Here is a 13,880-nt window from a genome sequence, read left to right as displayed (position 1 = left end):
CCCCTTACTGTGATACTCAGTTACGTCTCTATCCTCACTGTGATACTCAGATACGTCTCGCCCTCAGTGTGATACTCGGATACGTCTCGCCCCTCAGTGTGATACTCGGATACGTCTCGCCCCTCACTGTGATACTCGGATACGTCTCGCCCCTCAGTGTGATGCTCTGATAAGCCCCCCTCCGAAGTGTAATGCTGAGATCCACCCCGACCGCGTAGTATTAGCCTGCGATATGTCACATCCCTCAGTGCAATTCTCGGATACCATATAAGATATAGGTATGGAAGGGAATGGAATGTAAATGGAATGATATAGATATTATATAGTAAGAAGAGATTAGCTGAGCTAGCCAATAAGATATAGGAGCAGAATTAGAGGCCATTTGGCCCATCGAGTCTTCTCAGCCATTTTATCATGGCTGATCCAATTTTCCTTTCTGCCCCAATCTCCTGCCTTCTCCCCGTATCCCTTCGTGCCCTGACCAATCAGGAATCTATCGATCTTTGCCTTACAGACTAGGCCTCCAAAATTGCCTGCGGGGGAACGGATTCCATGGACCCACCGGTCTCTGGCGAACGAAATCCCTCCTCATCTCCGTCCCTTTATTTTAAGGTTATGTCTTCTGGACTGAGACTCTCCCACCAAGGAAACATCTGCACAGCCGCTCCAAGGCCTTTCACCGTTCGATAGGTTTAAAATAGGTTACCGCTCATTCTTCTGAATACAGGCCCTGGGCCATCAGACAAACCATTCAAACCTGCTCAAGTATGCCTGTCCCTCGGTTCAAGTTTCGGGCGTACCCCGCCCTTCGCAGCGTAAGCCTGCGATGTGCCCCGCACCCACAGTGCAAGGACCGGATTCGCCCCACCCGTCTCAAATCTAAGGCTCGGCAATGCTCCATGCTGTAACATTTTCATTCGCGAAACCGCACTTCCTCTCACAAACAAAAGGAAGTCTGCAGACGTTGGAAATCGCAGTAACACACACAAAATGCTGGAGGAACTCAGCAGGTCAGACGGTCTCTATGGACAGAGTAACACACACAAAATGCTGGAGGAACTCAGCAGGTCAGACAGTGTCCACGGTCAGAGTAACACACACAAAATGCCGGAGGAACTCAGCAGGTCAGACGGTGTCTACGGACAGAGTAACACACACAAAATACTAGAGGAACTCAGCAGGTCAGACGGTGTCCACATACAGAGTAACACACACAAAATGCTGGAGGAATTCAGCAGGTCAGACGGTATCTATGGACAGAGTAACACAGACAAAATGCTGGAGGAACTCAGCAGGTCAGACAGTGTCTATGGACAGAGTAACACACACAAAATGCTGGAGGATCTCAGCAGGTCAGACGGTGTCTACGGACAGAGTAACACACACAAAATGCTGGAGGAACTCAGCGGGTCAGACGGTGTCTACGGACAGAGTAACACACACAAAATGCAGGAGGATCTCAGCAGGTCAGACGGTGTCTACAGATAGAGTAACACACACAAAATGCTGGAGGAACTCAGCAGGTCAGACAGTGTCTATGGACAGAGTAACACACACAAAATGCTGGAGGATCTCAGCAGGTCAGACGGTGTCTACGGACAGAGTAACACACACAAAATGCTGGAGGAACTCAGCAGGTCAGACGGTGTCTACGGACAGAGTAACACACACACAAAATGCTGGAGGAACTCAGCAGGTCAGACAGTGTCTATGGACAGAGTAACACACACAAAATGCTGGAGGATCTCAGCAGGTCAGACGGTGTCTATGGACAGAGTAACACACACAAAATGCTGGAGGAACTCAGCGGGTCAGACAGCTTTTCGCAGAGAGTACAGTCGACGTTCCGGGCCGACTTTTCCAGCTGAGCTCCTCCGGCATCTTGTGTGTGCTGAACAAAATCCCTCTCTGTCCTGTCAACTACTTCCTCGCTGTGTGTTTCATCTCCCAGCGACTGGAACCTGTTTCTAACCCGCCCCTTCTGCTTTCACTCCGCCTCCCTGCGGCTTCCTGCTTTACTACAGGTGACCGACCATCTTGCCAAGTTGCAGAGTCCCGGAGCAACCGACAGCTCCTGCCTCTGACCCCGAGTTTCCTGTGTCAGAGCGACAGTCCCCCGCTTCAGGGCGAGCTAGGATTTCCTCTGCCCGCCATGGGCGATGAGCCGGAGCCGGAGCCGTGCCCCCCTGTCCGGAAGGGGGAAGAGGCGGCGAACGTCCCTCCGGACTCCGCGGCGGAGGAGGACCCAGGGTCAGCGGCGGCCACGACCCCCGCACCGCCTACCGACTTCTCCCACCTGTACCCGCCACTTCCGCGCGGGGAGTTCTCCCCCTCCGTCCTCCCCCCGGCCGTAAGCCTCGGCGTCCGCGACGAGTTCTTCGCCTTACGGGTGAGTCTGCATCGCGCGTTGTTGCGAGGTAGGTCTGAAGTTCTGCGGTGCCCCTGGGCCTCACCGATGTAGTGTGATGGTGCGGATTGACTCTGTGTCTGCGCAACTTTTCTAGGCCCTGTGCTCTGTGCTGTGAATTTGGGAGTAGAAATCCTTCTCAGAGGCTCCTGTGGGAGACGATCTGAGACCTTGCTGCACATGAGGAATATTGCTCTCCCCCTGGTCCTCACCTATCACCCTACCAGCCTACAGATCCCCCCTGGTCCTCACCTATCACCCTACCAGCCTACAGATCCCCCTGGTCCTCACCTATCACCCTACCAGCCTACAGATCCCCCCTGGTCCTCACCTATCACCCTACCAGCCTACAGATCCCCCCTGGTCCTCACCTATCACCCTACCAGCCTACAGATCCCCCCTGGTCCTCACCTATCACCCTACCAGCCTACAGATCCCCCTGGTCCTCACCTATCACCCTACCAGCCTACAGACCCCCCCTGGTCCTCACCTATCACCCTACCAGCCTACAGATCCCCCTGGTCCTCACCTATCACCCTACCAGCCATATTGCTCTCCCCCTGGTCCTCACCTATCACCCTACCAGCCATATTGCTCTCCCCCTGGTCCTCACCTATCACCCTACCAGCCTACAGATCCCCCCCTGGTCCTCACCTATCACCCTACCAGCCTACAGATCCCCCCTGGTCCTCACCTATCACCCTACCAGCCTACAGATCCCCCCTGGTCCTCACCTATCACCCTACCAGCCTACAGATCCCCCCTGGTCCTCACCTATCACCCTACCAGCCTACAGATTCCTCCTGGTCCTCACCTATCACCCTACCAGCCTACAGATCCCCCCTGGTCCTCACCTATCACCCTACCAGCCTACAGATCCCCCCTGGTCCTCACCTATCACCCTACCAGCCTACAGATCCCCCCTGGTCCTCACCCATCACCCTACCAGCCTACAGATCCCCCCTGGTCCTCACCTATCACCCTACCAGCCTACAGATCCCCCTGGTCCTCACCTATCACCCTACCAGCCTACAGATCCCCCTGGTCCTCACCTATCACCCTACCAGCCTACAGATCCCCCCTGGTCCTCACCTATCACCCTACCAGCCTACAGATCCCCCTGGTCCTCACCTATCACCCTACCAGCCTACAGATCCCCCCTGGTCCTCACCTATCACCCTACCAGCCTACAGATCCCCCCTGGTCCTCACCTATCACCCTACCAGCCTACAGATCCCCCTGGTCCTCACCTATCACCCTACCAGCCTACAGATCCCCCCTGGTCCTCACCTATCACCCTACCAGCCTACAGATCCCCCCTGGTCCTCACCTATCACCCTACCAGCCTACAGATCCCCCCTGGTCCTCACCTATCACCCTACCAGCCTACAGATCCCCCTGGTCCTCACCTATCACCCTACCAGCCTACAGATCCCCCCTGGTCCTCACCTATCACCCTACCAGCCTACAGATCCCCCCTGGTCCTCACCTATCACCCTACCAGCCTACAGATCCCCCCTGGTCCTCACCTATCACCCTACCAGCCTACAGATCCCCCTGGTCCTCACCTATCACCCTACCAGCCTACAGATCCCCCCTGGTCCTCACCTATCACCCTACCAGCCTACAGATCCCCCTGGTCCTCACCTATCACCCTACCAGCCTACAGATCCCCCTGGTCCTCACCTATCACCCTACCAGCCTACAGATCCCCCCTGGTCCTCACCTATCACCCTACCAGCCTACAGATCCCCCTGGTCCTCACCTATCACCCTACCAGCCTACAGATCCCCCCTGGTCCTCACCTATCACCCTACCAGCCTACAGATCCCCCTGGTCCTCACCTATCACCCTACCAGCCTACAGATCCCCCTGGTCCTCACCTATCACCCTACCAGCCTACAGATCCCCCCTGGTCCTCACCTATCACCCTACCAGCCTACAGATCCCCCTGGTCCTCACCTATCACCCTACCAGCCTACAGATCCCCCCTGGTCCTCACCTATCACCCTACCAGCCTACAGATCCCCCCTGGTCCTCACCTATCACCCTACCAGCCTACAGATCCCCCCTGGTCCTCACCTATCACCCTACCAGCCTACAGATCCCCCTGGTCCTCACCTATCACCCTACTAGCCTACAGATCCCCCCTGGTCCTCACCTATCACCCTACCAGCCTACAGATCCAACGTACAATCCTCCGTAACTTCCACCACCTCCTACGTGATCCCACCACCAGCTACATCTTCCCCTCCCCCCCACTCTCGGCTTTCCGCAGGGATCGCTCCCTACGCGACTCCCCTGTCCATTCATCCCCCCCATCCCTCCCCACCGACCTCCCTCCGGGCACTCGTCCCTGCAAATGGAAGAAGTGCTACACCTGCCCCCACACTTCTTCCCTCACCACCATCCCAGGCCCCAGACAGTCCTTTCAGGTGAGGCACCACTTCACCTGTGAGTCAGCTGGGGTGATATACTGTATCCGGAGCTCCCGATGTGGCCATTTATACATTGGGGAGACCCGCCGCAGACTGGGAGACCGTTTCGCCGCACACCGGCGCTCGGTCCTCCAGCAGTGGTGGTATCTCCCTGTGGCCACACACTTCAATTCCACAGACCACTCCCACTCCGACATGTCTGTCCATGGCCTCCTCTACCGTCAAGATGAGGCCACACGCAGGTCGATGGAGCAATACCTTATCTCCCGTCCAGGTAGCTTCCTACCTGCCAGCATGAACATCCAACTCACAGACCTCCGTTGATACCCCTGCACCCCCCTTACCCCCATCCCTATCTATTATTTCAGTCTGGTTCTCTCTTTTTCCCCCCTCACTATAATCTCTTCCCCCAGCCCTACCTTTCTTTCTCTTTTATTTCCCATAATTCTCCACCTTCCCCCAGCCCATTTCCCTCCAGCCTATCACTTCCCAGTTCTCTACTTTATCCCTTCCCCCACTTCTTATCCTGCCTCGACCATCCCATGTTACTTCACTCCTGATGAGGGGTTTCGGCCCGAAACGTCGTCACTACCTCTTCCCATAGATGCTGTCTGGGCTGCTGAGTTCTGCCAGCATTTTGTGTTTTTATTTCCAGCATCTGCAGATTCACTTGTGTTGAATATTGCTGCAGAGTTGTGTTGGAAAGGAGAGGAGAGAGAGATACCGCCTCTACCTCTTCCAACAATTCTGAGTGAGGCACAGAGAGATCTGTGTTTACTGACAATTACCTTTATTGTTCAAAACTATCAAATACGTGATTTCATACATTACATACCTTGTGCGCACAACTACTAAGTACCCCTGACTCTCCTGGATAGTCAAAGAATAGCAAAGGTATTACCCGGGCGGAGGAATTTACGCTGGCCGGGCGCTCCTTGTTCCTCGTGGTCCCGACTCACTCTCCACGTGCTTCACGCAGGGCTCTTCTCGCTTGTATCTGCGATGGTTATTCTTCGAAGTTACCGCCACCAGCACCCACAAAGCATCCACTTTTATATCCATGTCTTATCAATTCAAATATCGCATTCCCGTGTCATTGGCCGCAGGTCATGTGTCTGGCCTTTAACACCTGGTCATTGGCTCTGGTCCAAAGCAGCCTCCATCTATTCTCCTCTTCCCATCAAGGGACAGTTGCTGACTCATGGCTCTTTGTTCTCAGTCAGCAATGAGCTTGAATACCTCAGGCATTCACAATCCTGCATGTTATATCCAACCAAAGGACACCTCACAAACAACTCCTTCTTTGGAAATGACCTCCAGTCCAGCAGATTACCTGAAGAGTCTTTGTGCCTTCTTTAAAACACTAATCAAGTCCAACATGTCAAGCTCACAAAATGGAGAATCGAGTGTCTTCACAAAATGGCAGCCTCCATCCCCCAAGCACACGGCAAGAACAAAGACTGCTTCCACTGTCCTTGATTCATTTGAATTCACTGATTCGAAGATTCTTTCTGGCCAACAGTTGGCTCTGGGATCTTCTGAATTGGAATATTACAATGAGACAGTGATGGAATCTTGCTGTGTATCTGGGTAATATTTCAGGGTGTCCTGCTGTGCCCGGGTTTCTGTGTGGCATGTTCTCTCTACCCCTGTCCTAGAGAGGGGCATATCTCTGAGTCCTGACTGAATGGTTATGGTCTCTGCCTCTTCCTCAGCCAGGGACATTGCAAACAGCGATCAGCGAGACAGCGAGAAAACTGACGGATGAAGACGGAAAAGTGGAGAGCGCCTGGCTTCTGGTAGAGTGAGTGGAGCCCAGATCTCAGTGGAGCAGAGGGGGGAGGATGCGTTTGGTTTTGATTGAGGGAGACAAATCTGGGTATAGGTGGAGAGTGGGCGTGTGAGGAGAGGGGCTGGGAGATGAGGTGGGGAATGAAGGAAAGGGTAGAATGGAGAGGAGCTGGAGGGAAGAGAGTGGAGAGAGAGAATGAGGTAGATAAACAGTGGGGACCTGGGGAGTGTTATGGATGGTGGAACTTCTGGGCCATGTCCAATAATCCACAAAGCAGGCAAAAGATGAATTAGTTGGTGAAGGGGTTAAATGGTATACCAACCTTCATATGCCATGGACATAGGACTGGATTTAGGCCATTCACCCAGTTGAGTCTGCTCCACTAATGCCATCGAACGCTCAGCATATGTAACACATTCGTTCTCGGGCTTGTTCTTGTAAACCACCCCAGACACTCTCATTTCTTACTTTCGTCCTTGGGCACGCAGCTCCCAGTGGAGCTGGGCTATCGGAGACCTCCTGTGTCCACCATCTTTAATGGCATGTTTAGAGTTCATCAACGCTTCTACAATCCATTGCATCCACTGTACAGGCGGATACTTACAGATCCCAAAACCGCTCACTGTGGTCTGACCGATGCCAGATAAAGCTTCAGCACTACATCCTTGTGTAACACTTACCCAACAGGCTGGTATATGTCTAGGGGAAAAAGAGATCCAGCCACACACCAACCCCGCCTCCCGTTCACACAGGTGCTGTGAGAATCGCGTTTATGCCTCGCGCCCCCGCCGGCAGTATCAAACCCACAACAAATACCGTTATGAAATACACTTTAAAGAGTTTACTAAAATTAAAAGAGTATTAGGCAATACTATATATATATATATATACAAGAAAACAAAAGGCGCCAACTTATCAAAGTTCAGTCAGTTTAGTGCACATCGGTGGAGCTCATCCAGCGAACCATTCGACTCCTCGGTGGTCGTCCTCCCGAAACTCCCACTTCGGACTCCCCGGTGGTCGTCCGAGCGCACGTCCTGCTTCCTCGGCGTCTCCCTCCGGACTCCCCAAGCCCACGCAACCCCTCCCCCAAGTTCCCAGCCTCACGAAACACAATAATATTCCCCATTGATTAACAAATGAATACAATTACCATATCAGCCATTCTAAAGCGAAACAACGGCAAGAGAAACTTTTAACAGACAAAGAAGCATTCCTATTCGTAACAAACCAAAGAAGCCCTTTTTAGTAACATACACAGGACATTGTACACTTGTTTTTACACCCTAGTGCTCTGGAAATGAACGGTAACACTGCATTTCCCTTCCTTACTATTGACTCAACCTGCAAGTTAACGTTCAGGGAATCCTACCCCGGGTACCTTTGCATTTCTGATTTCTGAATTTGCTGCCTGTTTAGAAAATAGTCTTTGCTGTAATTCCTTTTACCAAAATGAATGGCTATATGCCACCCTACATTCTACAACGTTGAGTTTGCATTTGCTTTTGTTACATTAGAAGTCCAGCCGTGGAGTCAGTGCTGGAAGTAAGTGGAAGTCCAAAGTAAGTTTATTAGCAAGGTACATACATGTCACCGTATACAACCCTGAGATTCACCCTTGTGGGCACCGCAGTCAATACGAAGTATAGAACCGATGAAAAGCCACCCACAACAACATGGACAAAGAGCCAATGTGTAAAGATAAAAAACTATACAAGCGCCAAAGAAAAATAAAACAAAGCATTAATAATAATAAGTAATTAAGCAATAAATACCATGAACGTGAGATGAAAAGTCCTAGAAAGGAAATCCATAGTTTGTGGGAACAGTTCAGTATGTGGGTGGGTGAAATTACCTCTGGTTCAGTCAGGCAGGAGTCGGGAATGGGCGAGGATATGCAGCTCAGCGTTCAGTGGGTGTTTCGGCTGTGTCTGGAGGTTGTATGCAGTGGCAGACAGTTTTGCCCCACTGCAAAGCTCCATCTTCAGGGTGCAACAGTGACCGAGGCCTTTGTATCTTTTTGCCCCCATCCAGAGTGGACCACTGGAACCGGGAGATCGAGCGACTGGTGCTGCTGACGCCTCGGGTCTTGCTGCTGTGTCACTATGACTTTGTGGGCCTGTACTGTCACCTGATGCTCCGGATCCCCCTTCACTACATTGACAGCATCACAGTTGGACCGTTCCAGTTCCCGGCAAAATCCTTCAGCAGGTGAGGAAAAGTGAAGGGTATGGGAAAATCAAATGTCTGGACAGTGATCAGGGGCTGAGGCACTCCATTGATCGTGGGTGTTGCATCCCACCTGTCCACATTGATAAAGCAAGGCTGGGTAGTACTATATGGATAGGAGGTTCTTGCCCACACAGCAGGCTCCCGGTCTCCACGTGGCTATGAATTCAAAGGAATTCCAGAGACCCATAAGGTTGGCACAAGCTGTCCACGTAAGACTACCTTAGCCATTCCAGCTCTGGATTTTTCCCTCGGGGGTTTATTTCCATTAGTGGGTATAGCCACTAGGCCGTGGAAGTTTGAGATCAGAGCTGTCCTTCCAGATCAGCTGCCGAGCACGGCTGATGAGCCACCTCTACATGGTGCGACTGTTTTTAACCCACTTTGCCCCTCCAGCAGTCAGCAGAAACAGTTCTGTTGGGCTCAGCAGCTGAGGCACACGTGAATGCCAGGGGCTGGACTCGGTTGTCAGAGGCTATCGGAGACATATGCAACTGAGAGCATTTAATACTTAGTAGGAGCTTATCTGCACTACACCCTCGTCCCCCTCGTCCCCAGCACCCTGGCTGTAACAAGTCAAGTTCATTGTCATTTCGACCACAAACTGCTGGTACAGTTCCCAGTAAAAACAAAACAACATTCCTCCAGGACCCTGGTGCTACATGAAACAACACAAAACTACACTAGACTATGTGAGACAGCACAAGGCTACACTAGACTACGTAAAACAACATAAAAACTGCACTGGACTGCAGACCTGCACAGGACTGCATAAAGTGCACAAAACAGTGCAGGGCAGTACAATAATAAATAAATGACAATAGGTGCAGTAGAGGACAAATTTCAATATAATAATAAATGATGTAGATGTCAGTCTAGACTCTGAGTATTGAGGAGTCTGATGGCTTGGGGGAAGAAACTGTTACGCAGTCTGGTCGTGAGAGCCCGAATGCTTCGGTGCCTTTTCCCAGACGGCAGGAGGGAGAAGAGATTGTGTGAGGGGTGCATGGGGTCCTTCACAATACTGTTAACAACCTTAGGGAACCAAACGTTTGGTCACATTTCTGGATTCGTGAGGAAGAACCTTGTTTACACAATTTCCACCCTAAGACAGCAGGCGAGGAGAGATTCAGCCCCTCTTCCACTAAACCAGAGGTCAGAAGACATGTACCAGGAGCAAAGCAGACTGATTTAACACCCACCCCTACCACACTTCCCGCTTCCTGAACCCGAGATCCATGGACAGGGAATAGATTGTGGAACACAGATGTATCGGAATATTGAAAGGCAGTTTGAATATTGAAAGGAATTTTGAATATTGGAAAATAGTGGAGAGGATGTTTCAAATTCTGCATGAGTCTAGGTCCAGAAGGACCAGCCTCAGAATAGAACGTAGATGAGGAGGAATTTCTTCAGGCGGAGGGTGACAAATGTGTGGAATTTGTTGCCACAGAATGCTGTGGAGGCCAAGTTATTGAGTATTTTTTAAGTGGAGGTGATAGAGCATCAATGTGGCAGGGAGAGGGCAGGAGAATGGGGTTGAGAGTGATAACGAATGTTGTTGTGATGGGAGATGTTAGCTTTCCCAATATTGACTGACATCTCCTTAGCTCAAGGGGTTTGGATGTGATGGAATTTGTTAGGTGTGTTCAGGAAGATTTCCTGATGCAATATGTTGGTAATCAACTAGAGGAGAGGTTGTACATGATCTGGCGTTGGGAAATGAACCTGGTCAGGTGTCAGATCTCTCGGTGAGAGAGCATTTTAGAGGTAGTGACCACAACTCTATCTCCTTCACCATAACGTTGATGAGGGATAGGAGAAGACAGTTTGGGAAAATATTTAATTGGGGTAGGGGGAAATATGATGCTTTTAGGCAGGATCTTGGGAGCAGAGGTTCCACTGCAGAAATGTTCAGGGAACATTTGCATGGAGTTCTGCATAGGTACGTTCCATTGAGTCAGGGGGAAGATGGTAGAGTTAAAGAACCATGGTGTACAAAGTATGTAGAAAATATAATTAAGAAGAAAAGAAAAGCTTACGAAAAGTTAAGAAAATAGGTACTGCTAGAGCTCTAGAAAATTACAAGATTACTAGGAAGGAGTTTAAGAATGGAATTAGGAGAGCCAGGAGGGGCCATGTGCAGGCCTTGGTGAACAGGATTAAGGAAAACCCCAAGGCATTCTACAAGTATGTGAAGAGCAAGAGGATGAGACGTGAGAGAATAGGACCAATCAGGTGTGACAGTGGAAACTTGTGCATGGAGTCGAAGGAGATAGCAGAGGTACTTATTGAATAATTTGCTTCAGTATTCACCAGGGAAAAGGGCCTTGGCAATTGTGGGGATGACTTACAGTGGATTGAAATGCTTGAGCATGTAGACATTAGGAAGGAGGATGTGCTGGAGCTTTTGAAAAGCATTAAGTTAGATAAGTCACCGGGGCCAGATGAGATGTACCCCAGGCTACTGTGGGAAGTGAGGGAGGAGATTGCTAAGCCTCTTGCAATGATCTTTCTGTCATCGATAGGGACGGGAGAAGTACCGGAGGATTGGAGGGTTGCAAATGTTGTTTCCTTGTTCAAGAAAGTGAGTAGAGATAACCCAGGAAATTATAGACCAGGGAGAGGCAGGATTTGGAGAGACATAATCTGATTAGGGATAGTCAGCATGGCTTTGTCAAGGGCAGGTCGTGCCTTACGAGCCTGATTGAATTCTTTGAGGATGTGACTAAACACATTGATGGAGGTAGAGCAGTGGATGTAGTGTATATGGATTTCAGTAAGGCATTTGATAAGGTTCCCCATGCAAGTCTCATTCAGAAAGTAAGGAGGCATGGGATCAAAGGAGACCTTACTTTGTAGATCCAGAATTGGCTTGCCCACAGAAGGCAAAGGGTGGTTGTAAATGGTTTGTATTCTGCACGGAGGTGGGCTTCTGCAGGGATCTGTTCTGAGACCCCTTCTCTTTGTGATTTAAATAAATGATCTGGATGAAGAACTAGAAGGGTGGGTTAGTAAGTTTGCTGATGACACAAAGGTTGGGGGTGTTGTGGATAGTCTGGAGGGTTGTCAGAGGTTACAGTGGGACATCGATAGGATGCAGAACTGGGCTGAGAAGTGGCAGATGGACTTCAACCCAGATAAGTGTGAAGTGGTTCATTTTGGTATGTCCAATTTGAAGACAGAATATAACATAAATGGTTAGAGGATCTGAGAGATCTTGGGGTCCACGTCCATAGGTTGACAGTGTTGTTCAGAAGTCATATGGTGTGTTGGTCTTCATTAATTGTGGGATTGAGTTCAAGAGTTGTGAGGTAATGTTAAAGACCCTGGTCAGACCCCACTTGGAGTACTGTGTTTAATTCTGGTCGCCTCACTACAGGAAGAATGTGGATACTACTGAGAGAGTGCAGAGAAGATTTACAATATTGCCTGGATTGGAGCGCGTACCTTATGAGAATAGGTTGAGTGAACTTGGCCTTTTCTCCTTGCAGTGACAGAGGATGCGAGGTGACCTGATAGAGGGGTATAAGATGATGAGGAGCATTGATCATGGGGATAGTCAGAGGCTTTTTCCCAGGGCTGAAATGGCTAACACAAGAGGGCACAGTTTTAAGGTGCTTGGAAGTAGGTACCGAGGGGATGTCGGGGTAAGTTTTTCACACAGAGAGTGGTGAGTGTGTGGAATACACTGCTGGCGACGGTGGGGGAAGCGGATACAACAGGGTCTTTTAAGAGCCTCTTGGATAGGTATATGGAGCTTAGGAAAGTAGAGGGCTATGGGCTAGGGAAATTCTAGGCCGTCTCTAGAGTAGGTTACAACATTGTGGGCCGAAGGGCCTGTAATGTGCTGTAAATTTCTATGTTTTATGAATCAGCCTTGGTGGAACAGAGCAAGTGGGCTGAATGGCCTAATTCTGCTCCTTATGGATTCAGGCCTCCGTGCCGGGAATTGCTGCTGATTCACCTCCTCATGAATCCCGGCATCAGCTTGTCAGGATGATTAACCCCTTCACTTCCAAACTCAAGTGTTCTGGGATGGGAACACAGGCTGACTTCATCACTAACCATAACATGTTGGACAGAGATTAGAAGGAGGATTCCAGGCTGAAACCTGTGCAGACCTTTCCCAACACACAGGTCAGGAGACAGGAATTCTTACTGATCCACCTTCCTCCCTACCTACCTCAGGAGCCAGGAGCAGGAAATGAGCTGATCCCCTTCCCCATCTGTCAAAACCTGGCTGTCTATGTAGCAGACTTCCCACGTGAACTCTGGCCATGGATTGAGCGCTGGTTGGCCTCCTCTCTCATTGGGTAGGGATTGTGGGAGGGGAGGGGAGAGGTTTCGTGCTTCACCAGTTCACCTTCTCCGAGGATCATGGGAGAGTGGGTTGTGATCCCGAGAGTGATGCCATCTTGAGGTCAGGGGGAGTTTCTAGACAAAGAGTGATTCAACCATAGAAGTGAAAGAGTGAAAGATGAGGACACATGAAGGTGGAGAAAGGCTACAGCTGTAGTCCCCGGTCAGCGTGCAGGTCACGTCACTGGACCCTGACCCTCGCCACAAACGCTGTGTGTGGTAGCTGTCCACGTAGCAGACGGCCCACGTCGCGCACAGGAGCACTCCATTAAAGGGTTAACATTGTGAGAATGTAACCTTCGACTCGAGTGATGGCACTCCTGTGTGCGTGAGAGAGAGGAGACGGGCAGGCACAGGCAACGTGGGAGGTGTTGAATGTCAGCTCATCGTGCTGCCCTTCGACCCCAGGCGTTCCGGTCTCGGCTTGCGGATCCAATGGGACAAACTGCGGGAGCCATCTTTCAGTTCCTGGTGGAATCCATGGTCGCGGGATCTGCCGTTTGTTACCCTAACAGAACATCCCGGGGCGGAGCGGAACCACGAGCTGTCCTCCTTCTGCGAGGTGAGGTAGGGCGTGGGTGGGGGAAATTTCGCAAAAGAGGAGGGAGGCAGAAGTGGCATTGAATGGGGGAAGAGGAAGAGGAAGGTAGGA

The 13,880-nt window shown here is 50.8% G+C and overlaps 1 protein-coding gene across 1 annotated transcript in view; it reads left to right on the top strand.

Moving 5' to 3' along the window:
• The first annotated feature begins 1,999 nt into the window (after positions 1-1,999).
• LOC140716028 (tumor protein p63-regulated gene 1-like protein) overlaps positions 2,000-13,880 on the top strand; it is a 48,294-nt gene continuing 36,413 nt past the window's right edge. The window contains exons 1-4 of the mRNA XM_073028687.1: positions 2,000-2,389; positions 6,561-6,649; positions 8,672-8,848; positions 13,637-13,790. Coding sequence (XP_072884788.1) covers positions 2,153-2,389; positions 6,561-6,649; positions 8,672-8,848; positions 13,637-13,790 — 657 coding nt within the window. The 5' untranslated portion in view covers positions 2,000-2,152. The remainder of the gene's footprint in view (positions 2,390-6,560; positions 6,650-8,671; positions 8,849-13,636; positions 13,791-13,880) is intronic.

The sequence above is a fragment of the Hemitrygon akajei genome, chromosome 24 (genome assembly GCF_048418815.1).
Source record: "Hemitrygon akajei chromosome 24, sHemAka1.3, whole genome shotgun sequence".
Lineage (NCBI taxonomy): Eukaryota > Metazoa > Chordata > Chondrichthyes > Myliobatiformes > Dasyatidae > Hemitrygon > Hemitrygon akajei.
The sequence above is the reverse complement of the archived record's forward strand: the minus strand, read 5'-3'. Positions and strand labels throughout refer to the sequence as shown.